This window comes from Struthio camelus, chromosome 23, assembly GCF_040807025.1.
Source record: "Struthio camelus isolate bStrCam1 chromosome 23, bStrCam1.hap1, whole genome shotgun sequence".
In the NCBI taxonomy this organism is placed as follows: domain Eukaryota; kingdom Metazoa; phylum Chordata; class Aves; order Struthioniformes; family Struthionidae; genus Struthio; species Struthio camelus.
Genome location: NC_090964.1, coordinates 8,522,597 through 8,546,849, shown reverse-complemented (window position 1 = coordinate 8,546,849; position 24,253 = coordinate 8,522,597). Strand labels below are relative to the sequence as shown.

Sequence of the window (24,253 nt, the reverse complement as noted above, 5' to 3'; positions counted from 1 at the left end):
GGGCCCGCCCGGGATTTGGGGGGGGGGGGGGGGGGGCCGCCGAGCCCCACCGCCGTCCGAGGCGCCGCTGTCGCTTACTCGTTCACCAGCGCGGGGCTCGGCCCCCGGGCCGCCCCCGCAGCGGTTTCGCTCTCCGCAGCCTGGCCCGCCCCCTTTTAGTTTGTTTTTTAATGAGATCTTGGCTAAGTAAACTCAAGGCAGGTAGAGGAGTTTAAGACAGATCTATGTTTGCTTATACAGTACATGAGTAAACAGAGGAAAAGAAGCAGGACAACCAGTGAGTGAGCTCACAGACCGTCATTTCCAGGTATGCCTGCCTCACAGTATTCTATTTACATAAATTACAGAAATTTCATATATATTTTTCTCTGAAGCCCAATTAGACAAATATCTACCTATATATAATATAAAAAATACAGGGATTTGATTCTTCCTTTTGAAGTAAAATGTACATGATCCAACTGTGAGCAGGAGGTAAACCTGAAAACTCAGGCCTGTTGCTACTGAAGTTAACACCGCACACAACACTGCTGTCAAGTGTAGCTATGCCCTCTTCCTCCCCAGCCCATATTATGATCCACCCCAACCCAGCCAAAAAACCCCAAAATTCAAAACATGGTTTCATGAGAGGAGGAAAAAAAAAAACTTCAAGTAAGAATGAAGATGGGTTTCATCATTTCAACAGTTTGTGACTTCAGTCAGTAGCAATGCAAACAAAGCCTGTGCAATGGCAGCTGTGCTTCCTCTTTCAAAAACCACCCAAGCATCCCACCCTCTTCATAGTTACCATCTTTGGGGTTTTGTTGCTTTTTTCCTTGTAAATACCACTAGCAGTTCTCCAGGAAAAAAAAAAAAAAAAAAGAAGAATCCTTCCCCCAGAAAGCTTTCCCAGGATTGGGAGACTTCCCTGCTTCTCTGTCCATTTACAGTATATTTCAGGGGAACTTGGCCCAGGTCCAACAGGACTGTCCACTGAAGGAGGGTCGCAGAAAGGCCAGGGCTAAACTTTGCTCTTGGCAAATTAGAGTCTTTAATAAGAGTAACATGTGCAAAAAAATTAAATAGATCAACCCAGGTTTCCAGAATTATTGTCATCAGAATGCTCACTTTCTATGTGTTCTTACCCAACCCAATGCTGAAATCTCAATTTTAAGTACCCAAGGTAAAAAGTGACATTTGGGAGATCACCACAAAGAGGAAGAAAAAAAAAAACCCACAAGAGGTGCAATCTGTTATCTCAGTGTCCTTCCTCCACCCAGATGCCTGCTTTAAAGACACATATGCAGCAGCAAAAAGAAAAAGTGTAAGAACTTCCCCTTCTCTCCATGAGGACAAAGCACTGCTTCTAGTTGTTTCTGAAGGAGGAGTTGCTTCCTAACAGGTGGAGTGGGTGTTTAGCCTTCCATTTGCAAGGAGGGGGGTGGGACCATCAGCTGCTCCCAGTTGCTTCCTGGCAAGTTTGTAGTATTCTTTTCCCCTCTGGGCACATTATAGCTGGAAACCTTCCATTGGGGCTTCAGGTTGCTGGAATATGAATTGCTGCTGGTTCTCATCTACCTGGGGAGCTAGAGCAGAATCATCCTCTACTCCAAAGTAGTGCTCAATCAGGTCAAAGGCCTTCTGGTAGATCTCTTGGTTCTCATGGCTCTGCAGGAACTCTATCTTATCCAAGCCTTAGAGAAGAGAAAAGCAGCGTGTGACAAAACATGGAGAACCCCAGTGTTTACACTGTCCCACATCCATCCTCCACCCTCACCCCTGTTCAGGGCAAGACCCCTGCCTGTGTTAGATGTGCATTTTGTCTGCAGCACTCTGACATCTAAAGCTAACTCTTCCCATTACTCCAGAGTTGCTTGGAAATTTAATCCCTATCAGACAGCACTGACATCTTTACAACAGTAGGCTTAGCTGCTCACAGCTCCCTTGCTGAAGGCAAAACTGAAATCAGTGGGACTAATACAACTGGCCATGAATAGTTTGACAGTCCTGGGGCTGGAAGGGGGAAGAAGCAGGCCCTGACCCCAGGGGCCTCCCTCCAGCAGGAGGGCAGTGACTGCTTTAGCCATCTGACTTAAATCCACTGCTGAACAGGAAGCATCCAAGCAACATACGTTCTTATGAATTTCAAGAACTGCTCTTATTGGGAGAATCAGGCCACGTGATAACATCTCATTTGGAACATACTAAAATCCCTTATCTGGTACACACTTAAGTGCTAAGCAGAAGTGAAATCCATGACATCAGCAGACACCTGTCAACATACCCTACGGTTTTCAAAGGCAATAGCAGCAAGGCCACCAGCCACAACCTACCATAGGCTTCCTCAATCAGGCTGCAGTAAGGATTGATGCCTGTCCCACTCTGGTTGGCCTCCTGCTCTCCGAGCCTCAGTATGTTCTCCAGGCCGTTCAGCGCCACCTGAACAATCTTTGAGTCCATGACAGTCAGCAGGTCACAAAGAGGCTTGATACAACCCAAGTTTACCAGGTATCTACAGAGAGAGCACCCAGAACATACACTCAGCTTGCAGGATAGCAAACATCGCCTTCATTCACTTAAAAAAAGCTCAAAGGAATGAGTCAAACTAAAATAACTTTTTATATATATATATATAAGCTATATATAATGTTAAATAACTATAACGTTATTTAACATTATTAGTATATTTTACTGTTTTGCAAGCTTAATATTTATCTCCACTTATTTCTATGCATATACAACCCTGCCTTTAAAAAAAGGGCCAGCTCCCTTTGAAGTGAACTCAGGTGACACTGAGTTTAAGCCCACACGGGAATTTAAATGAGGTTTGGACATTTAGCCTAGTTTAAGCTATTTTAAAGACGTGAGAGGGAAGCAGTTTGGATTAGTCTGACACTTGCTTATCCCATTTCAGAAGGAAACTGCAATGCACAGCAGAGCACACTGTCTAGCTACAGCCTTGCCCATGTCTCAGGTATTCTCCCAGAGGTTCTCCCTTACTGCTTTGTCTTGCAGATCCCAAAGACATAAAGCTGCCATACATTCAGACCGATTTCCCCTAAGTGGGGCCATAAGGAGTACCTGATCTGTTCTGGAGTTCCTCCTGACGTTGCGTTTGTAATAGCCCATGCTGCCTCTTTCCTTGTACGGAATTCTGCTTTCTGCAAGATTTCTATCAGCACTGGGAAAATGTTTGCATCTATGACTGCCTGGGGAGAGAGAACAGTATGAAGTGTTTGAATTGGCAACATGGTTTCCAAAAGCAGCTGAAAGAAATCTCTCTCTACTTTCCAGTAAGCTTTCCGGCCTAAACCTTTTTCAGCAATTCCTCCATTTTATTCCTCTACCAAATCCTATATTCAATTCCATAACTAGCACAGTAAATAGTCCCTCATTATTGCATCAGTCCTGTAGAAAGTCTCATTTTATCTGCCTTGTTATGTAGGCCATTAAAAGGACAATTACATCTTAACAAGCTACAGCTTTTCAAAGGGGTATCTCTAATTGAGCATGGAGAAATGGGGGCTTTATGTCCTGTTCTTATTCCAATGATCCAAAAGGGGGACATTCAGTCATTTCAGTCTCATCCCTTTGTAGTACAATTAGCAGATTTTTAGCTAATTTATTTGGCCTACAGCTGGGAGCAGCCTGCCCACAAAATTTAAAGAGTTTTAAAGAGTTTAAACAAGCTTAAAGCCTCTAAGGGTCAGATAAGAAAAAGATTTGCAGACTCTGAACACTGAACTTGGACTCCAAGATCACTACAAATGAAACCTAAAAGCCTCAAAGCTGTACCTGTATTTGTGCTCTGTTTCCTGCTGTGATGTTAGAAATAGTCCAGCAGGCTTCTTTCCTAATCGACTCCTTGGGACTGCTTAATAAGTGAAGGAGACAAGGCAGTGCTGAACAGTTCAGGATCACCTTATGATAAGGAAAGCAGAAGTGAGGTCACCAGTATCAGGAAGAGAGCCAAGTTTTCCACCTTCTTTCAATTTTCACACAGTGAATATGCTGTATGGGTGCTGCATTTCCCTCCTTGCCCTTTTCAGAAAGGGGGAAGGAAAGGTACTTCTCCTATTATATCACTGTGGGAAAAAGGTACAAGAGAGGTACTTTGCCCCATCTCCCATGTCTTGAAATCAGACTTTCTGAAGCTCCATTTTAAAACCACACCCCCCACCCCCACACATCCAAAATAACAGAAAGCAAGAGAAAAACAAACACTATTCTGATGTGCCTTGCTTCTAAAAGCTTGCTGCAGCAGCCGGACTAAACCATGCTGATGGAAACAGACTGCTACCAACTAAAGCACTCACACTGAAAGAAGTCATGCACTGATATATAAGGGAGACATACTTTCTAACAACCATAAGCATCATTAGTATCAAGAGCTGTACTCCTCTTTAGTTGCATCTGTAAGACAGTCACATCCCCTCACCTGGGTCTGGATGTCATCACCTGTCACAATGTTGCCGACAGCTCGCAAAGCTGGGGAGGCCACTTTGTAGTCATTGTGCCTGCAGAAAAGATAGTGCAGGGATAGAAGACAAATCTGTCAGATCACATGCACCTGAATCTTTCAGAAAAGTGCTCTCCAGTTTCTCATCTGCATAATTTACTTAGAATTCCATCCCCTAGCATATGGGGGATACAGTATGGACAGAAGTTTTCCATACTACCACAGGATAAGCAGAGACTGAATAAATCTTTTTTTAAATCTTAACTGCATCACCTTCAACTCAATTACATATCTGAGGTCCCTTCCTGAACACAAATGTTAACACAGTGAAAACACCCAGAGTTTTTCCTGGAGAATTTTGGAAGCAGGTAGCTATTTGTTCTATCATTTCTCAAAATTTTAATTAAAGAGAAGAGGCCTGTGCATTCAAATTGCAGACAGAAAACATTTTTGTCCAAGTTTCCATGTAGATATCAGAGACAAAGCCAAGCTGGCTTTTGTTAGACACTGTTGTTCTTATTCTCCAATTTGTCTAGTGACTAGGCTTCCGCAAGCGCATTTGAAAAGTCTGAGAGCACAAGAAACTATGCTAATCAGCACAATACTCTTCCTTCACAGACTAGCCTAAGTGTCAGTCTGGGCTTCTGTAAAGAAGTTCTTCCCAGTGTACAGCATTAACTGGTATTCCAGCACTAGAATACTCAGTTTCTCTCAGATAGAGAAGCCAATAAACTGTAGCCCTCAGCCTGCCCCAGATCCTTCTAATGTAACTGCTCCAGATTTAGCTAAGGTATCCTAACTATCCTAGATAGCGTGTGGATTCTGTGCCCACCAGAAGCAGCGAGTATGCCATGGCAAATGTGGATACGAACACATGCTCAGCCACGTGCTGTGCAGTCTCACTGCTTCAGCCCAGTGAGAGACAAGATACTTACATTAACAGCTCTACCAGTCGTCGACACACGCCAGAGTCAATAACTGCTTGAATTTTCTCATTCGGGCCATCTGATAAATAGGAAAGAGCCCAGCACGCATCTGCCAGCAAGTCAGAGTCACTGTTGAATAATAATCGGGACAACACTGGCAGGCAGGGAGATACCTACAACAACAGCAACCACCCGGGAAGGTTAGTCACATTCTGTCAAGGACTACTGCCTTTGCATGCAAACATCCTGCGGCTACGCTGACCACTAAGATAAGTGTTGAATGTCCCCAGTTTCCTTCCCCAAAGTCAGCAGCTTTTCACCTGGTTTACATGGCTCAGAATCTAAGGTTGCCTCAACAGCTTTATTACTAAACTAGAATTATATCCCTTTCTCTTGGACCAAGTCTAGACTCTTAAGACAAGTGCTACCGTGCAGACTACAGTTTGGAAGCTATTTCTGTTTCTTACATAAGGGCACTGCACCATTTCTTGCTCTTAATACTCCTAAATAGCTCAGTACACAGAGCTGCAACCATCAATAGCTGCACCTCCGATTACTGTGCTCATTTGTAAGCGTCTTCATTTACACTCAATTCGGATTTCATCCCTCACTGTAGGCTCCCCAGCTTTGACAAGTGAAATTTCAAGTGAATTAGTTCTACCAAAAAAGGATGGGACAGATCTGAAGGGCCAGTAGAGGCCCTTAGTGACAGCGGCACAGAAGGAAAGGGAAAACTACCATAGCCCTTTAGTAACTATAGGGGTTTGAGGGAGTCCTGTTTCGTAGCATTTGGATGCCTCTGAATCAGGTTTTAATCATGATTTGGAATGAAGTCTCAAACTTCCAGAGTTCATCACAAAAGGGTTCAGAGAAGCCCAGAGCATGTGCTCCTTGCACAGAAGTCAGTTTCACCCCTCACTTGAGCAGCCCAGCTGATGGGCTGCCAACTGAGTTATGCCAAGAGGTTGGCAGAAGATTAAGTGGGCACTCAAATACCTGCTGATCTCAATCTCAGCAGGAAGAGCCTCACCCTATTCCTCCCTGTAATGGCTTAGTCCAATCACCAGAAGTAATTTGGACCAACACCATGACCTGCCAATAAGGTATTTATTCTCACCTTATCAAATTCAGGCGGTGGATTCTTTCCTCTGCACAAGTTTGACAAGGCCCAGACAGCATTTCGTGTCATCGTCAACCTGGTGGACTTTGTAAGGAGCCTAAAGAGACAGTTACCGTTAATTATAGGCTGTGTAGAATGTAAGTTACTAGAAAGCAGCATGGGAATCAAAACTAAAGAAAGAAAACTATAACTTCAGCGAAGCCAAACTACTTGCTGTAGCTCAAGCCATGCCATTTGTCACTTGAGCCTCTCAATAAGCAAGAAAAATGAAATGCAGCTACTTATAGGATGAACAGCTATTGCTCCTAAAAGTGTAAAGGAACACTGAACAGGAAGGCAAGCACCATGGCAGACAAGTTGCAGAAGGAAGTATAGGTTAGTAGAATGCAGTTCCAAATTTGAACTCAGCCAAGGCAGACAAACACACTTAGAGGTCAGGTGGTTCTCACTAGAGACCAGCGGACAGGAACCACTGTCTCTCCACTCTAACGAATACCATGAGCCCTACTGGCTGAGGAAGGCTTCAGTCAGCAATTGCTGCTGAAAGAGGCAATTGACAGAAGCGTAACAACTTAGAGTCATTAGTGACAAAGCATCAGTTTGCCAAGAAAATACGTTTACTTTACTCTAAGAGCAGTAAGTAGTACTTGAGAGCACGCTCCCAAGAAATAGATGCACCACACTTGAGCTACAGAGAAAAGACAGTATGTAGAGACCTGCTCCCCTTCCTTACTCCCAGACGAGCCCATTCAGACAAGCTTCTGAAACTCACAGCATAAGCACGAGGCACAGGCATCCAAAAGGACACATTGAAACAGCAAGCCCCATGACTTCAGAAAGACAAGCACTGGGAGGGCACCCACTTCAGATTCAGAGCAGTATAAAGGTTTGTGAGAAGGCATGTTATCTACCAAGTCCCACTCTACTTTATCAGATATTGTCTGAACAACTGCCAGTTTCTGTTACCAATGCTTTGATTCCCAGTGAACATTTACACATATTGCTAGGGAACCCATTCACCTAGCATGCATATTGCGCTGCTGTAGCACAATGGGACTTCAAGAACTGTATTGGCAAGTATTCATGGCTACTCACATTAACAAGGGAGGAAGAATAGCGCAGTTAAGGACATAGTCTCTACACACAGAGCTGTCTCCAGCAATGTTCCCCAATGCCCAGACAGCCTGAAAGGAAAGAGCAACAGTTTTAGCATTCACAAAGTCTCTAAACAGAGGAAGAGAAGGGCAGTGTGCTAGAGAGGCATTTTCCTATTACTCCAGGTAACTGATACTTCAGTTCATGGTCTGAAGCCAGTTGTCAGATACCACTCATTTTGAACACTGCATTTTAATCGTGTGGTTCTTTCCTAACCCCCTAAAGAAAAAGGGGAGCCTTACCTGTTCTTGAACATCCTCAAAGTCAGAGTTTAACAGCTCTATAAAGATAGGAACTGCCCCAGCCTCAATTACTATTTTCGTTTGTTGGGAGGTTCCTGATGCAATATTCGTCAGTGCCCAGGCTGCTTCGAACTGAAACAAGCAAATAAGTGACAAGCATGAATAAAAATTCTGATAGGGCAAGATATTCACCACTGAAGTTCGGCTGTAACTCTTTTGTCCTCTAACATAAAAAGGTTGTGAGGGGGGGGGAAAAAAAGTTACTCCATGAAACACCTCAATACCTGAAGAAGAAAAGATGTTATTGTCTTGAACACCAAAAAAAACATGTCTGCTAAATGCTTTCTCAGAGGCTATAGCTTCTCAAAGAATTAACAAGTGAAAACACTGTCAGTCACACCACATCATTTCACCTATATGACCACTTTCCAGAATGACAAGTGAAAACATGTAGCCCAGAAATACATGTAGAGTAGAAAATTTCATCTATCCAGTGCAGACAGGCAGTTCTAGTCCACCCCCTTGTCTGGCTAATACCTCAGAGATGCCTTAAGTTCAAGTGAAGCTGAGCAACAAGCTATCTGCTTTTTTTGCTCATTCGTTACTTGATTTAAACATAGATTTCCATTCAGTTCTCCTTGAAGGTAAGCCCCTCTTGGGCTGGAGGGCAGGAAGGAAGATAAAGATCATCATCACCTCCAAGACTGAATCTCATGTACAGAAGTATTTTTAACCCCCCCCCAAAGTAACTATAGTTATTAACTAGATATTCCTTCCAGCTTGGTATCTAGTCCATCCCTCTGCTCCACAGCAGGATCAGTTCTACCTAAGCCATTTCTAACAAGATACTTGGCCTGTTCTTAAAAGCCTTCCAATAACGGAGATTTTTCCCTACGCAGTTTATTCCAGGGCTTAAGTATCTACTAACAGAAAGGCCAGACATAGGAAAGCCAAACTTTCTTCTGCTGCAACTTAGGTATGATTTGTTGTCCTACTCCAAGGGACAGCACATGAATTATCATTTTTGCTAGTATTCTTCCAGGAACTTAGTTTAGGGTAACTTATAATCCCCTTTCTTTTGCCTCTTTACATGTTATCTTTTATCTTTTCATGTCCATCATATGATCTGCAACTTTTGGGTTCAAGGCATCACTTTTCCTTAATGGCACTTGTGGGTTCATGTCACTCAGCTGTGAAGTTAATGGTTACATGCCAGGAAGAATTCATACCACAGAGAAAGTCTCCTTTACCTGTAGTGTGCAATTTTCACTTCTTTTCAGGAATTCAACAAATCTGTCCACCACTCCCTGAGTGTTTATCACTTCATCTATCGGAGGATTTGGCTCTGAAATAGCAAGGCAGTGTCAAAACAGTATATAGACCTAATACAGAGGAGTAAATAAGCATGGACTATTATGGAACTGCATGGTTTCAAGCTGTACTCATCTGGACAGGTCAACTCCCCAGCATCGCTTTCTGAACGGTTCATCCAGTTGTAAGTCACTAGCAAATATACTAGATGATCAAGTTTCTGGACTGAAACTTTCCCCAAACCCAGAGTTGCTAAGCTTCTGTATAGCACTACAAGTCCACAAATGCTCTCAACAGAAAAGCTATGTCAGATCCTGTAACATGGATAAAATCAGCTACATTTACCTTTGGACAGTAGCTTCCTGAATTTCTGAGTGGTTGCTAGCTGCAGATCAGGGTCATCTGAGAAAAGCATCTCCACCATCTCCCTTGTGATCACTCCCTCCTGAAAGGATGGAAAGGGGATAGAGCAATGCTTCCATTTCATACCAAGGTTAAAGGTATTGCAGTCAAGACCACCTATTGATTTTGTGCTTAGCTAGTAATCCAGAGATTCACAACTCAACATTACATCACACTATTTTAATTCCTGGAAGACTCTTCCAGTTCACTATAGGAACATTCACAGCATTCTCAGAAGTAGGGAAAACAGAAAGGCAAAGCTTGTCAGTTCTATGCAGCCCGCATCATTAAATCTGAAGGCGCAACAGCAACAAAAAAAGGCACCTTACCCCACATGTTGTGGAACTGACATAGGAATCCACAAGGAGGCTATCAAACATGGAGGCATCTTCATTAATCAGTTCCACATTTCTTCTTTTAAAGAGCTAGGGGGAAAAGTCTTATTAGAAAGCAATGAATGAATAGTCTTCATAACTAGATATTCTTGTTCCACAAAGATGATACTGTCAGCTAAACTAAATGCAACCTGAACAGAAGAGTAGTCATTAATAATAACAGCTCCGCACTCTGAGGACTAGTTTGGCATACAAACCCTGATAATAAAAACAAGCCAAGTCTTGCCCTCAGATATGCAAATACCCAAGTCACTGAAACACTGGTATAGACAAGTGCAGAATTTAGCTAACAAGCTCAGGAAACTAGAGAGAAGACAGCTTGTAGGCTGTCTAATAAAGCATATATTTAGTCAGTTACATACATCACCTGGGAAAACTCTCTCACTTTTAGACCTCCAAGCTAAAAAAAACAGCTCAGAAATACTTCCAGCCCATATTTTCATTTACTTTTTCTGCTTCTTGAGGAAACAGCCCCATTCACTAATTGATCTAAAGTCTTAAAAGCAAGGATCCATGAACAAAAGCCTCCAGTACCCCAAGGACAAAGTGTTTGGAGAGCTCTTGATGTGAACTACATACAGTCTGTACTAGATGCACAGCAGAAAAGAACAGTAAAAATCTCAGCTGGAACAGAAAAATAATAGGACTGCCAGCACATCTTAATACACCAACCCTTGAAGTCTAACAGGAGCACATTCCTGATTGCGTTAAGGCTGTGTACAAGCCAGTCAAGGTGAGAGTTACCTGTTGCTCTCGTTTCTGTTTGCGCAGTTGGATCCCTTCCTCTTCTCTTCTCCGACGCATTTCCTCAGGATTTAGGGCTTTATTCTTGTAACTCTTCATTCGATAGTTGTCCTTTGCAGGGCTCGCCATGGTTTCTGCAAAGAGAAAATATCTGCTTCAGATTTCTTTTCATTCTCCATTCTATAACCTACCTGCCCTCTTCAAAGTCAGCACACACGCATGAGACCAGGCAAAGAATAGCCAGATCAAACAGCCTTTTAGATTAAAAAGCAAAGAGCTGGTCTCTTAAATGCTGAAGTAGAAGCTTCAGATTAGAATGGGATTCTGACCTTAGTTCACATGAACTGTTAAGACAGGAGTATTACGAAGTTTCTAGGAAGCACAAGAAAAGACTTATTGCTCTGAAAGCAACCTCCACCCGACTTAAGTATCAAGCACGCTACCATATGAAAGACTTCCATGTGAACAGCTTCACTGAAAGTTAGTTATACACCTCTTGAGGACACTTGAGTTTTCAGCAGAAACTGTTTCCCTGCCATCATCATGGCATAAAACACATCTTAAAGATTATTCCCCAGATTCAAAGGCCTACGGAAGACCGTCTGGCAAGAACTGGATTGTCAATCAACACAACTACATCAACTCCAACATTTTAGAGCAGCCTATGAAAGCATCCAAATTTGTACGCATGGCAAAAATAAAACAGAATTCACAGTAAACACTGAGGCCTTGATTTCACACTTTAACAAAAAACAAAAAGAAAAGCTGTACATAATACAGTAGTCTGGCAGGACAAACATGGCCTATGCAAGTGTTCAGCTCCTGACCTGCTGTTGCTGCTTCATATTTATCTGACTAATGCAGTACTTAAAACTCAATTACTTGTTTATTTCCCTCCTAGTCAGGGAGGTGACACTCCACTATTTGGCACAGTGAAAGCAACCAGAACCAAGCAGCAACTTGAGTACAAAAGGGTATCGACTCCTTAACAAAGCAGTGGACTGTAGTTGACCAGATCAACTCCTCCTTGCATCTTTCCAAAGGCTCCCTTTCTCCGACTTATAAAATAGATTGAAGGTCACAGAAGTAAAGCCAAACAAAGACAGGAAGGAAACAATTATGATATACAGTATCAAAGTGCCAATTAATCCTGTGACCAACAACTTACTTTACTCTGTCAGTCTGCTGGATACCAGTATCTTTGTTTTCTTCCACCTGCCTTTAGCACTTGGAAGGAGTGTCCTGTGAAAGTTTGCAATGCTATCTCATTATACCTTTTCTTTCAAACTTTGAGCACTCCTCAGCCACATTGCTTACAGAAAATTTAACTCTGACTGTTATCAACCGCCTCCAGCCATTCTGGAACCATTCCAAAAATCAGCTGCAGCAGTTTCAGAGCTGCCTGCCCTACTACTGAGAAAGCCCACAGCCATGCCAGGGAAACAGACACGCAAACAAGGTCTAAATATCCAACATTTCATTGTCATGGAAAAAGGAAAACACTTGAGGAATTCTTGTGTTAAGATGAAAGGCAACAAAATACTTTCGTTCTACAATTTCAGAGGAATAGCTAGAAAACAGAACACTAAGCACTGCAAGAAAAAAGAAAAAAGTCTCCATTTCATAGTATCTGCCTTCTAAGAGGGCATTCCCTTACCTAGCTAAAGCATCAAGAGGCTGTTCTTGTGAAAAGCAATGGAAAAAGCAAAAACCCCACCAAGATCCAAGTTCCTCTGGTCATTTGCACGGTAACAAAGACACATGTCCCTGGCAGAAAGCCCTGACCCCATGCTGTCCAGAGCGGTGAAACCCTTCTGAAACTTGGCAACTGACAGCTGCAGCCAGAGACAGCATGATGCTTGAAGAGATGATGTAGCATGATGAGCTGTAAGTTTTTTTAGCAACTCTGAAGCTTAAAAAGCCACCGTAACTCCTCATCAGTAAAAGCAGTATTCCAACGCAAATCTAGAAAGCCCTTTTCAGTAACCTGCTTGTGACAAACTAACAATCTAAGCATGTGCTTAAGCGGTCAAAGTTGTAAGAAAAAGTGACCTCACCCTAAGTGCCCCTAAGGAAGATTTATATAGCCCCAGAAAAATATTCTAAGACAAACAGGCCAAAGAACGCAGAGAAACCATGCAACTGCTCCCACTCATCCATCCCTTCCCAGCAGCACTTTGCAGGGAAGGCATCTTATTTGCTGAAGAGCAACTAATTCAGAAGGCAGATTTTTTTTCTCTTTAGATCTTCTCTATGGGCTTTAGGGGGTTATATCTGCTCTTACAGTAGCAAGATGTCATCTATAAATATATTTCCTGAATTAAAACCTGTGTAACTACTGCTGCTTGTTCTGTAGGTATAAGCATTCACATTACTATCCCAACACTAATGGCTGTTATAGCTACACAAAAGAGTAACAGTTGCTAGTTTAGTTCAGAAAGATTATAACAGAATCCCTAATGAAGTCAAATTTGTTACCTCCCTTTGGAGAGCAAGGTCTCCAATTAAAAGGTAGTTTTAAGAAAGTGAGGAGGAAAAAGTGATTAAGTGGCTTAATACTATATACAGGATTACCAGTCAGTTAGTCACATAAATAGCTAAATGACATATGACAGTTCAGCTGCCTGGAAACTTGCACAATCCCACTCAGCTGGGCACACCCTGCACGCTGCTCCGCACAGCCTGGGTTCTGGGTGTCAGGAAAGCAGCTAAGGAAGTTGTGCCACGGCACGAGCTCTCAGAGCTAAGCGTGCCTTGTATGACCGAATTAACACTGCTGCGCTGCAGGCAAACCCCAAAGATACAGCTAGCCACTGAAGAGGGAGCTTTGTGTCAGCTGTATAACCATACACCACTGTCCAATGGTGCACCTGGCACTCCATTTTCTATTATACCTTGTACACATTTGCCACTTCAGATGCTGCTGACTTTTTCCAGTTTGTCATCTGTCTTGATACCTTAATAGCATTGTAATGCTAATTTGTTACATTACATCTAATTTCTACGTAAACAGATGAACATCACAAATGCAGGATTATGACTTCCCTGTGAGCTCAGCACAGGAAAGCTGTAGGCAGCACAGACTGCAGCAAGCACAAACATATGAAAAACAGAGTAGACAGTAAGATGCCAGGCACATACAAAATCTTTACTTGCAGCGTTTCAGTACAAAACATCTAGCTAATCCAGTATATCTGCAAGTCAGGCTTCAGTGTTAACTATTAACTCAAATTCTATCAGTGTAAACACACACAAAACTATCTCACTAAGTCACACTATTGGAGTAATGTGGATTTTATGGTTAGGAAAAAGCACTCATCTACTACTCAAGAGGAGTGATGCTCAGACAATGCTCAAGCCACAGATTTTCACTTTCCATTTTAATGTTTTAACTGTTGCTCTGAGAAGCTTCTGCTTTTAAAAAAGAATTCCTGATTGCAAGATGCCCATGGAAACCTAACTAGAGCAAGTTTCCTTAAAATAAAAGCTCTACAGCTTTAGTTGCTGGAGGTTAGGGCAGCTGCCCTAACCTCCAAGTGCTGCCCTACTAGGGCAGCATCTTATACTGTATCTCTCCTAGAAAAGGTTTTTCTTCTCTAAGAACCTACTAAGCCCTACCTTAAAAATCAAGATAGCATCAGCTCGCACCCTAGAATTACAAAGTTGCTCTGATGTTATTCCAATCAAGACTCCTGGACTCTGAGCTTAACCACAGCACTCAAAGGAAACTATGTGAAAACTATGTTTCCTTCTGCGCTGCAGTGGTCGAGTCACAACCTGTCAGCTGCCTGCAGCGTGCCCAGAGCAAATCACGCAGCCTGCAGCTGCTCCCGGTGCCCCTTTTCTCTTGAGACCACAAGCAGCCTGCATACCAGATGAACTGTTCTGGCAGTGCCTGCAGCCTGCTCACCACTAGCCTCTCCCCTGAAGCCCTGACCAGCCTGCTGTCAGGACAGGTACATACGTTCATTCCCAGCACGGAGGAAGAAAGCCGCAGGCACCCAGGCATAGGTGCCTTGGGGCACAGCTCTGAGCCAGCAGAGTTGCTGCACAAAGAGGGTAGACCTACTGCACACATTATATCTATCTCAGCACAAGACACAGCAAGGAGAAGGATATGCAGTCATCTAGCTAGATTGACCAGACACCACAATCCCAGCATAGTCTCTTCACAACAGGCACGAGACCATGTTTTTGCTCTAGAGCTGCTCAGGCAACAAGGTAAGCTCAGCTGAGTTTGCTCAGAGTAAGGTGAGAGGAGGTGGAGGGAGGAGGAAAAAAGCAAACAAAAAAACACACAAAGCAAACCCAAAAAATAAAACCACATGTGTCTTTTTCAGAGCAATACTGTTAAACAAGGGCCAAAAGCTTGACCTGTTCTACTGAAAGATCAGCACAGCATGAACACGTTGGTAGAGAACGGAAAATGGTATATTAGGACAGAAGAGCCTGAGTATGAGGCACCTTCTCCAGCAGGAGGAAGAACAACAAACAGTCTTTCCAAACAGCAAAAGCCAGTCCAGCTGCTTATAATTCAGGCCCTTGCTATTTTGTTCCTACCATCCTAATGTCCTGCTGCAGAAAACAGCCTAACTTTCTAGGAACCTGGTTTCCTCCAAGTTCAGCATCCCTTGGATTAACCTACAACATTAGAACATCTGTCTTTTCCTTTGTCACTGGTCAACTAAAGCCAACTACTGAAAGTTCCTTTGAAGTATCCAAGTTTCCTTAACCAGTGGTAGGTGAATGGCAGTATACTGTTACAAAATAGCTTAAAGTGCATTATTCCTAGGTTAAACTCTTCTAGTCAGGTTCATTTTCCCTACTGCAGGGGTAAAAAACAGCAGAGGTAGAGCTTGCACTGCCTGTTAAAGATACAGCCTGCAGAGCCATCTCTTCTTAGTGCCCCTGCAAACAGTTCTACTAACCGACAAGAACTTTAACTCACTTTCCAAGTATGAAGAAAACTTGAGGATCTGCTACTTCACAATGAAAAACTCACGGTGTTCATTCAAGAAAACGGCACAAGGAGACTTACACCATTAACTCCCCTTAAAATAGGGTTCTGACCAAGCCTGGACCAGATACCACTTCTGCTCTAGGAATCCCCTGACCTCACATAGTCCCCTAAGTTGGGGCCTTTTATAGCCAAGTATCTCCTTGCAGTAGTGAGGTTTATTCACAGCAGCGCCACTGACGAAAAGTGACAGTATTTGCATTTAAATAGAGCTCTCCTATTGAGCATCTGAGCTCTGCACCTCCAACCAGATCTGCCAACTATTTGCCCCAAGATGCCAAACCAGACATTAAATTCAGTGCTAACATGACACATTCAGCAGATTTAAGGATTATCAGGCATATATAACGATTTATTTCTATATCCCGAACACGTAACAGCAGGTAACCCCGGCTCTGCAGAACAAATTCTGAAATCCGTTTGTACATGTTTGACAACTTGCCTTAATATTGCTCAGCTACATAAAGCTTTGCTTAGACACTCAGAGACCATGCAGCTGTAAGGCTCACTGAAGGACAAAACACTTCCCAGCCCTGGCTCAGAGGGACTCCTCTGTCCTGAGGAAGAGCAATAATTGGTGAGCTTTGCAGTACATGTTCTCTTCTGGTCTTTCTAAGTGTCATATAAACTTAAACATACCCTATTGCCCCTCCTAAGCTAAACTGAAAACACTGGAGATGACCAATGCACAAAATCAGTTTTTATTTCTTAGCCGTAAGAGTGGTGACTGCAGGCTGGCTGGCTACATACTCCAAAGGAAGTCTGCAACTCTAGTTTAGTTAGAGCAGATGAAGCCACTACCTGAACAGATACAAACAAGGACTGAGATGCAAAGAGCAACGTGAATTTAGATGCACCTCCATCACACTGAGCCAGAAAGAGAAGTAAGATCCATCAGATGAGTTACTTTGCTCACTATTAACCGGACAACTAAGTTACTGCAACCATCTGCTCAGGTCATTTCAGTGTATGAAGCAAGTAGCTTTTCCAGATCCATATTAAACATGCATTTAATAAGCCCAACACTGATACACCTTTCAGATGTGTGCATCAGTCAGAAACATTTTTATAACTTTAAGATGACTGGCCTACATCCTTAAGACTCACATTATTAAAAGCCCATATGAGACAATCAGCTTCTCTATTATTCTTCATTATTCTCTCCAGAGGGGGAAAAAAGGCCCACATGGGATTTCCAAAACCACTGTAAGATCTTGCCTCCCAGTATACAGCACGTCTTCAGCATACACAGTTAAAAAGTCTTCATACCAACAAGCTATGGTTGCCAACACCTTTGGAACTAAGTTATTGACAAAAATTATGCAATTGAAGTCCAAGCAAGGCTTTATCAAGCTAATCACAATTCATACTGGGAAGGACTTCAGGTATTCTGTGAGCTGAGAATCCTCTTATAAGAGCTACAGAAGCACTCAAACTTAGAGACAAAGTTTAACTGAACAATACCTTTTCTTTTCAATTCTTTGTCTAAAAGAAACCCTCAGGAGATGGAAGGATCTTGGCTCCTGCTGTAGGTCTTGTTGGTAGTAGTTTGCTTCACCGAGGAAAAAAATATTTTGTTCTATTCATTCTTCAGTCCCTACCATACATTGAATGATGAAGAGCAGTTACAGTTTAAATAAAAGAACAACGAAAACAAGTGAGAAAATTTGACTTTGAAGGCTCAGCAGAGCACTCAAATCCTGTAAGCATCCGTGTAAAGGCCAACATAAGCTACAGTTTTCAGCTAGAAAACTTTAATTCTAGGGCCATTACTGCCACACCAAGATTATCACAGCTTCTTAACACTACTGGATCAGACACCCAATCTTGCTTTTATCCAGATGTTCTTCCCACTTCTCCGCATTACAAAAAGCATTTGCTTCAAATATTTTTCAGCTGCTGATTAAAGCCTCCCAGCTGACTCACTGCAGGGACTCATATGTCTAAATCAGGACTTGCGCTGAGTCAGACTGAAGCAACAGAACAGAGAAACAGTTACATTGACAAATTTGACAACTTTTTTTTTAAAAAGCCTAAACACCCTTTCACAAAGGTAATCTTTATAAGATACGCATTACAGCTGTGCTGCTGGGCCTAAGACATATACCCCTAAGACAAAGCCTGCCAGCAAGGAAGACTGACAGCTGTGTGTTTGAGGTGAGATATGGCAGCAAAATTATACAAGTGTAACCAAATGCATTTGATGAGTTCTATTAGCACTGATCAATTAGTGCCTATGTGGTACATTTCAAAGTTAGCCCAGCTGAGAGCAAGGGCTGGACCAGATGACCTCTGAAGGTCCCTTCCAACCTGTGTTTTCCTGTGATACTATACACTTGGTCAGTTGCAATTACAAACAAGATTTGACAAACAAAACACAGTATGGGAACCACAAAGTTCCATTTGACAAGCCTTGCTTGCTGTATTCCTTGGGTTTCTTTCCACCTGGCAGTAAGTTTCTCCATCTCACATCCTGGCCTGGAAACCCAGAGGATTTCCAAGCTCCTCCTGGCCTGCCTCCCCTTTTGCACAGGCTGAGCTAAGTGCCTGCCCCTACAGCATCACACCCCTGCCCTGCTGCTGCAAGGCAAACTGCCACAAGTACAGCAGTGGTTACCACTGGGTGCTCCACCACATCAGAGCAGATTTTGTCACGCTGACTGAGTTGCAGGGGGACGCAGAAAGCCACTTCACAAATTCATACAGGTTTCCCTACCTTAGGGTACCAAGGAGACTCACAAACTGAACACCAACCACAGGACTCTCCACTGGAACAATTATCAGGAGAAGCAGCCTGGTAGATTTTTTTTCTCTGCAGGGTTTGTTTTCAACAAAACGCCTATGCCTCCAACACTGTGCCCTTCAGGAACAGCACAGAGTTTAAACTATCAACTACTGATTTAGTAGAAAACATCAGAGCAGTTTAGATCACACAAAGTGAACGTTTTACAGTTAGAAGAACAGGGTAACAGCACTAAAACAGAAACTGAAAATTCATCTCACCTGAAAATGTTAACAGCCACTTGCTTATAGTACAGTTACTGGGGCATTCCGTTAAAAATTAAAAACAAAGCTTTTGTGATATTCTTGGAGCTGGGGAAGGAGGGGACTGGAAGGATATGGCAATCATTATCTGAAGCTACAAAGAGTCAGTAGTGGGCACTGGGTATCAGGCTGACTACACATTATTGCTTCACAATCCCTCATTTCTCCAGAGGGCTTAATTGCTAACATTTGTTACTCAAATGCTCAGTATTTCTGCAGTCAGGTAGTCAAACACAGCTCACAAGAACACACTGACAGTTAAGCCTTGGAAACCTGATTCAGGATGAGCTGAACGCCCAGCTATATCAAGTATTTTGCTTTTTCGAGTCAATCCAGCGAATCAGTAGCTGTGGTATGAATCCAAAGTACTGGAAGGTCACTGAGCAGGTGGCATTATAGGTCTGCCAGGTTAGTTTTGGATGGGAATTTCTTATTGCTATCATCTATTTACAGCTGGAAAGAAAACATCTGGGCACTTCTACATTCTTTCTCTAATTGACACTTCTTTCCTCAAACTGTCAAAGCTGCTGTTTTAAGTGAACAAACAAAACCAGTCAACGTAACAGAGACAATGGAACAGTATTAGATATTTCTGAAGTGTTTCAAAATCTAATCCCTCCCTCGTATATTAGTATTAATCACTAATTTCTTTGTAAGTGTAGAGTGTCACTTTGAAAACCATAGCTGAAGTCTTGCAGCTCTAGTAGTAGTAACACCTGAGGTTAGCTTAAAATAAATTGCTTAAACTACTTCTAAGTTCACTCTACAATTAGCAGTGCTTACATGAGTTTTCTGCATTTCTTCTGTATGTCATTTTTCTCATTTGTGAAAGAGTTCCTTAACTTTGAGAAGCAACAGAGAGAAATTCATCTGCAACTCAGATCATGTAACATGTTTTACATCGCTCTGCTCATTGGGATGTCCTTAGTTGAGCATACTGAACTGAATCACCTGCTTTACGAGGTGGCAGAAAGATTCTTTGTGACAGCAGCTACAGATAGCAACATATCAACTTCTCTAAAAAAAAAAAAGTGCATCTGGTACAACTTAACTATTTCAGCTGAGACCATAGAAAGAAAATGGTAAACAATTTGTACTTCTTAATACATACAAACAGTAGAATTACTTGCACATATCCATATAAAAAGACAGCTCTAAACTGCTACCAGAAACTAGCTAAGAATCAATTCTTATATCAAATCTGTTATTTTATCTCCGTGCCATTTTTGATAGTTTTACAATGGAAAAGAAATTGGAAAAAAAATCACTTCATTGCTCAGAAGATGACAGAGGGACAAGGAAACCAAACAGTTGTGCACACAGGAAAAAAACCTACGTAAGAAGTCCTGTCAAAGATACAGTGACTGAAGACTTTTCCTTTACAGTCTTGGAATTACCCCAGCTAGTGTTAAACCTTGGGAAAGCATCAAGTGTTTGTGGCCTTGTCACTTGCGCACTTCTGTTTTGAAGATCTAACTCTGCTGCTTTTATTGTTCTTGTGCAGGTTCTTCCTGAGCATTTACTATGAATGAGCACCACGCAGATTCAGTGATCTTTGAGAGCTGTCTTGAACACAGCCTGCCACTATCCCTAGCTGGGTGCTTTGCACACAGCACATTCTGTGCTAGTAAAACGCTTATCCATGCAGTTATTTGGCTGTCCAGTGCAGCAGACACCATTGGCTCATTCCCTTCTGTTTTAGCTACTAAGAGCCAGTGATGTGATATCATTACTGGAATGTGCAACCGCTTCGCTGATGGCGCTGGCTTTGGAGGGGGGAGGGAAAGAGCAAAAACCATTTTCTTTGGGAGAATTAACACTCATACAGGGTACTTGTCTTTCATTAGGGTCAATCTAAGATTAGGACTCCTTTTATCCTATCTGTCCCCCAACATAGGGACCCACCTAATCCTCGGTCTGGCTCTCAAAACACCCTAGTCTCAGCTCTACCTCCTCCTGATCTTTTCACCCCAAATCTGAAGTTTGGGGAATTTAAGTTCTTCTCAACCCCATTCCCATGTTCGGAGACATTCAGATTTCCTTAAGAGCATACTGATGATCTACCAGGTATAACAATCTCCCACCTGAGGTCAGACAGTCCTTTGTCACAGTTCTAAAAAAAAACAAACTAAGTCTTTGAGTAAGTCAAATCAAACTCAAGACAGGAATGAGTTATAGGATTTAAAGCAACTAGAAACAGCAGAAGGAAGTCAGAGGGCTGAGATCCCAACAAGCTTATCCTTCCCAACATGTGCTTTGCTACAGAAGCAACCAAACAGTACTGATTTCTGATGAGCAAGTTTGAGGTTGAGTCTCACTAGCACAACAGTTGAAAACCAAAAGGATGAAGGAATTAGTACTTTCACTATTACACTAGCCATTTTAATGATTGAGCTCCCCTTTACAAAGTTCATGTTTGCTCTCTGCTAAACACAAACAAACAAAGCAAACTAGCCAAATAACTAGTTAAACTAATCATCCATCAGCCACATAAGTTTTGGTTTAAGAACTGAGCATTATGCTCCATATGCAATAAAAACATTTAGACATGAATTTGCATAACAAATGAAGGAGAAGACCTGATGACCATTTCCAGTAACACTGGCAAGACCAATATCCTATAGCTACTTATAAAACACAACTGTATTCAACCTGCAACATACAAAGCAAAAGGGGCAATGCTGTCCTTCCACAATTTAGCTGCATTACCCCAAAACACAGATAAAGCAGCCTTGGTTTGTTAAAACAAATTAAAACAGTTATACTAGGATCACTCAGAGAAGGAAGAGTATTAAATTGTGGCTGTCAAGAAAAAAAGTCTGCTTGAAGCTCAAACATGAAACTGGGGAATGGGAGGGGAAAGGACAGGAGAGCTTCTTTGCATAAGCTTCCTCAGCTGTGGGTAACACACAGTTTTCAGACATTCACCAACAGGCCTGAGGACATTTTTCTACTCAAAGTTGCCAGTCAAGATCTTAAATCTCAAGCTATAAATTAAGTTTTAAAAGCTACTCTAGACTGGATAGTTCTGTAGCCACTGCATATGCAGACTTGCAGCCACTAACTTCTTCTGGAACATCACAAGAGGTGTTTGAAGAAGGAACAAGAGTTTCTAACAAGGTCATTTTGATCAAGCTGCATCCCACTATAAAGGGCATTTAAGACTTCTGAAAGCAGGTCTGGTCAAAAGATAATACTGCTGCTTAAAATTGATAACAAACTAGTCCTTACTTCACAGGGGAATCTTACTCTACTTTGTAAGGGATAAGCCTGCTGTAGGCTTGCCTTTTACATTCACCTCATCCATTCAACCCTGCCTTGCTACTTTAAGCCTCAAAAAAGTGACATTTCTGCTTCCTTGACTAGGGAGCCTCTGGCGCTACCTCAAAGACAACAAAAGAAGTCTTCTGTTATTGAAATGCCTTTTGAAGGACAACGTTCAGCTATGAACTATTTGTAGCTAACAAAAGATAGCTATCTGCTATCTCCCTGAACCCTTGCTTAACTATATTTAGTTAGGCTGCTTATGAATATACAAAGTCACCCACTATACTCGTTTCCTGCACAGCGTCGGGAGACTGTTTTGTCTACAGTGACATGCCGTACGGAGTCAGTGCTATCCGACAGCCTCTCCGCGTTTACGCTTACACGGCTGCTGGTGCTGCGTTAAACGCGAAGCGTTCACCCTCGATTTCCTACCACGACAAGGAACAGACGTAACCGCGTGCAAGGCGGGTGCTCACCCAGCTTAGGCCGGAATTACAACTTGCGAGTGAGGTTTGTGCAGCACGGAGAGAGGGAAAAACTGCAGGCTGCGGCGTTAGCGCAAGAGGCAGAAGGGCAGGCCCGGCGAAAGGAGCGGGGCGCCGCCAGCTCGCCCGCGGGCCGAGCGGCACAGCAGCAGCTCGGCCCGGCAAGTCCCGCTCCCTTACGGACTTCAGCATTTAAATCCCTCAGAGAGCACAGGCGCGCCAGCAGGCCCCAGACGCCGCGGCGAAGCTTCAGCAGCGGCAGCTCCCTTCAAAGGCCGCCGCCGCCGGCTCCGACCCCGAGGCAGAGGGGGCTCCCGCCCCAAAACCCCGAAAACTCACCTCAAAAACCACCGGCCCCTCCGGCGGGGCGGTCGCGCAGGTCCCCCCCCCCACACACACACCCCGGGAGCTGCCACCCCGCTGCCCGGCTACGAGCCGCCGGGACGGGACGGGCTGTGCTGCCCCCGGCCCGACCCGGCCTCCCCCCGCCTCAACCCCCGCGGCCGCCCTCACCCATCGCGGCTCCTCCGGCTGCGGCTCCCGAGCTGCGGCGGCCACAATATGGCGGGCAGCGACAGAGGGAGGGCGAGGGGAGAAGACGGCGAACGGCGGCCGCGAAGGGACAAACCTCCTCCAGCGCTGCGGGCGCCCCGCCCCTTAAAGGAGCGCCCCGCGCCGCAAGGGCGCCCCCAGCGGCCGGGGGCGGCAGCGCAGCACCAGCACCAGCACCAGCACCAGCACCAGCACCAGCACCAGCACCAGCACCGCCCCGTCCCGTCCCAACCCCCAAAACCCCGGTGGCGGGCAGCAGGCCAGGAGGAGAGGCGCCGAAACGCTCTAAGAAGTCCTTTTATTATAAAGTGCGTCGCCGATCCGCGTGTCCCGCGCTGCTCTCCCGCTCCGGGGCCGTTCGTGCCGCGCCGGCGCGGGGGCCGTTAGGTGGTGCGAGGCCGGCGGTTCCCACCCATGGCAATGAAAACGTCAATGGGGATGTTGGGCAGGGTCAGGCAGTGGCTCCCGGGGCATCGTCGCAGCTGCCTGCGGAGGGAGAGAGAGCAGGGTTAGCCCAGCGGCACGGCACGGCATGCCACAGCGTGGCACAGCATGACACGGCACGGCATGGCGTGGCAGAAAATGGCCCGGCATGGCCCAGCATGGCACGCCACAACACGGCACGGCACGGCATGGCACAGCACTGCATGCCATTGCTTGGGCTGCGTGGAGCAGCACGGCGCAGCATCGCGGGGCACGGCACAGCGTTGCACGGCACGGCACGGCACAGCGCACCTTGTCCCGAGAAAGCCCTCAGGCATGCAGGAAAGCGGGGGGCCAACCTGGCCCCCCCGCAGGACGGAGGGTCTCGGGCCGTTGGGGTGATGTTTTGGGGAGCAAAACAGCTGTGTTCGCCAAGGAGGGGACACGGAGGGGGCACAGCCCTTACCTTCCCGCGCTCTGCTGAGCGGCTACCGGCTCCTGCGTTTCGGGAGCCACGGCCAGGCCGGGAGAGTCGCCCGCCTCTATGGGAAACCTCCGAGCTTGCGGGGTCTCCTGGGAGTTCATGTCCGAGCCCTAGACCTGGGCGAGCGGAGAGGAGAGCGGGGGGGTTAGGGCAGGCGCGCGGGGCGGCAGCCGACCCCCCGGCCCCACGCTGCGGGGCGCTGGCCGGGCCCCGTGGCGCGTGCGGTGGCTCGGCGGCGTCCCTGCCT

General features: G+C 44.5%; 1 protein-coding gene across 1 annotated transcript; it reads right to left on the bottom strand.

The window, feature by feature from the left end:
• Positions 1-205: 205 nt before the first annotated feature.
• Positions 206-23,298, bottom strand: KPNA6 (karyopherin subunit alpha 6). Its single transcript, XM_068917109.1, has 14 exons — positions 23,061-23,298; positions 10,734-10,867; positions 9,924-10,019; positions 9,538-9,637; positions 9,132-9,226; positions 7,882-8,013; positions 7,580-7,668; positions 6,482-6,581; positions 5,374-5,537; positions 4,418-4,496; positions 3,775-3,900; positions 3,061-3,188; positions 2,313-2,491; positions 206-1,673 (listed from the first exon to the last, which is right to left on the bottom strand). Exons 1-14 carry the CDS (start codon positions 23,062-23,064, stop codon positions 1,489-1,491), a joined length of 1,611 nt encoding a protein of 536 aa, XP_068773210.1. The 5' UTR covers positions 23,065-23,298; the 3' UTR covers positions 206-1,488.
• Between the last annotated feature and the right edge of the window lie 955 nt (positions 23,299-24,253).

Bases quoted from the DNA above. Each gene is read 5' to 3' on its own strand.
- KPNA6 (XM_068917109.1), bottom strand. The intron at 5,538-6,481 runs GTGAGAATAAAT...CTGTTGTTGTAG, and splicing joins CACCGCCTGAATTTGATAAG to GTATCTCCCTGCCTGCCAGT. The intron at 1,674-2,312 runs GTAGGTTGTGGC...CTCTTCTCTAAG, and splicing joins CCTGATTGAGGAAGCCTATG to GCTTGGATAAGATAGAGTTC.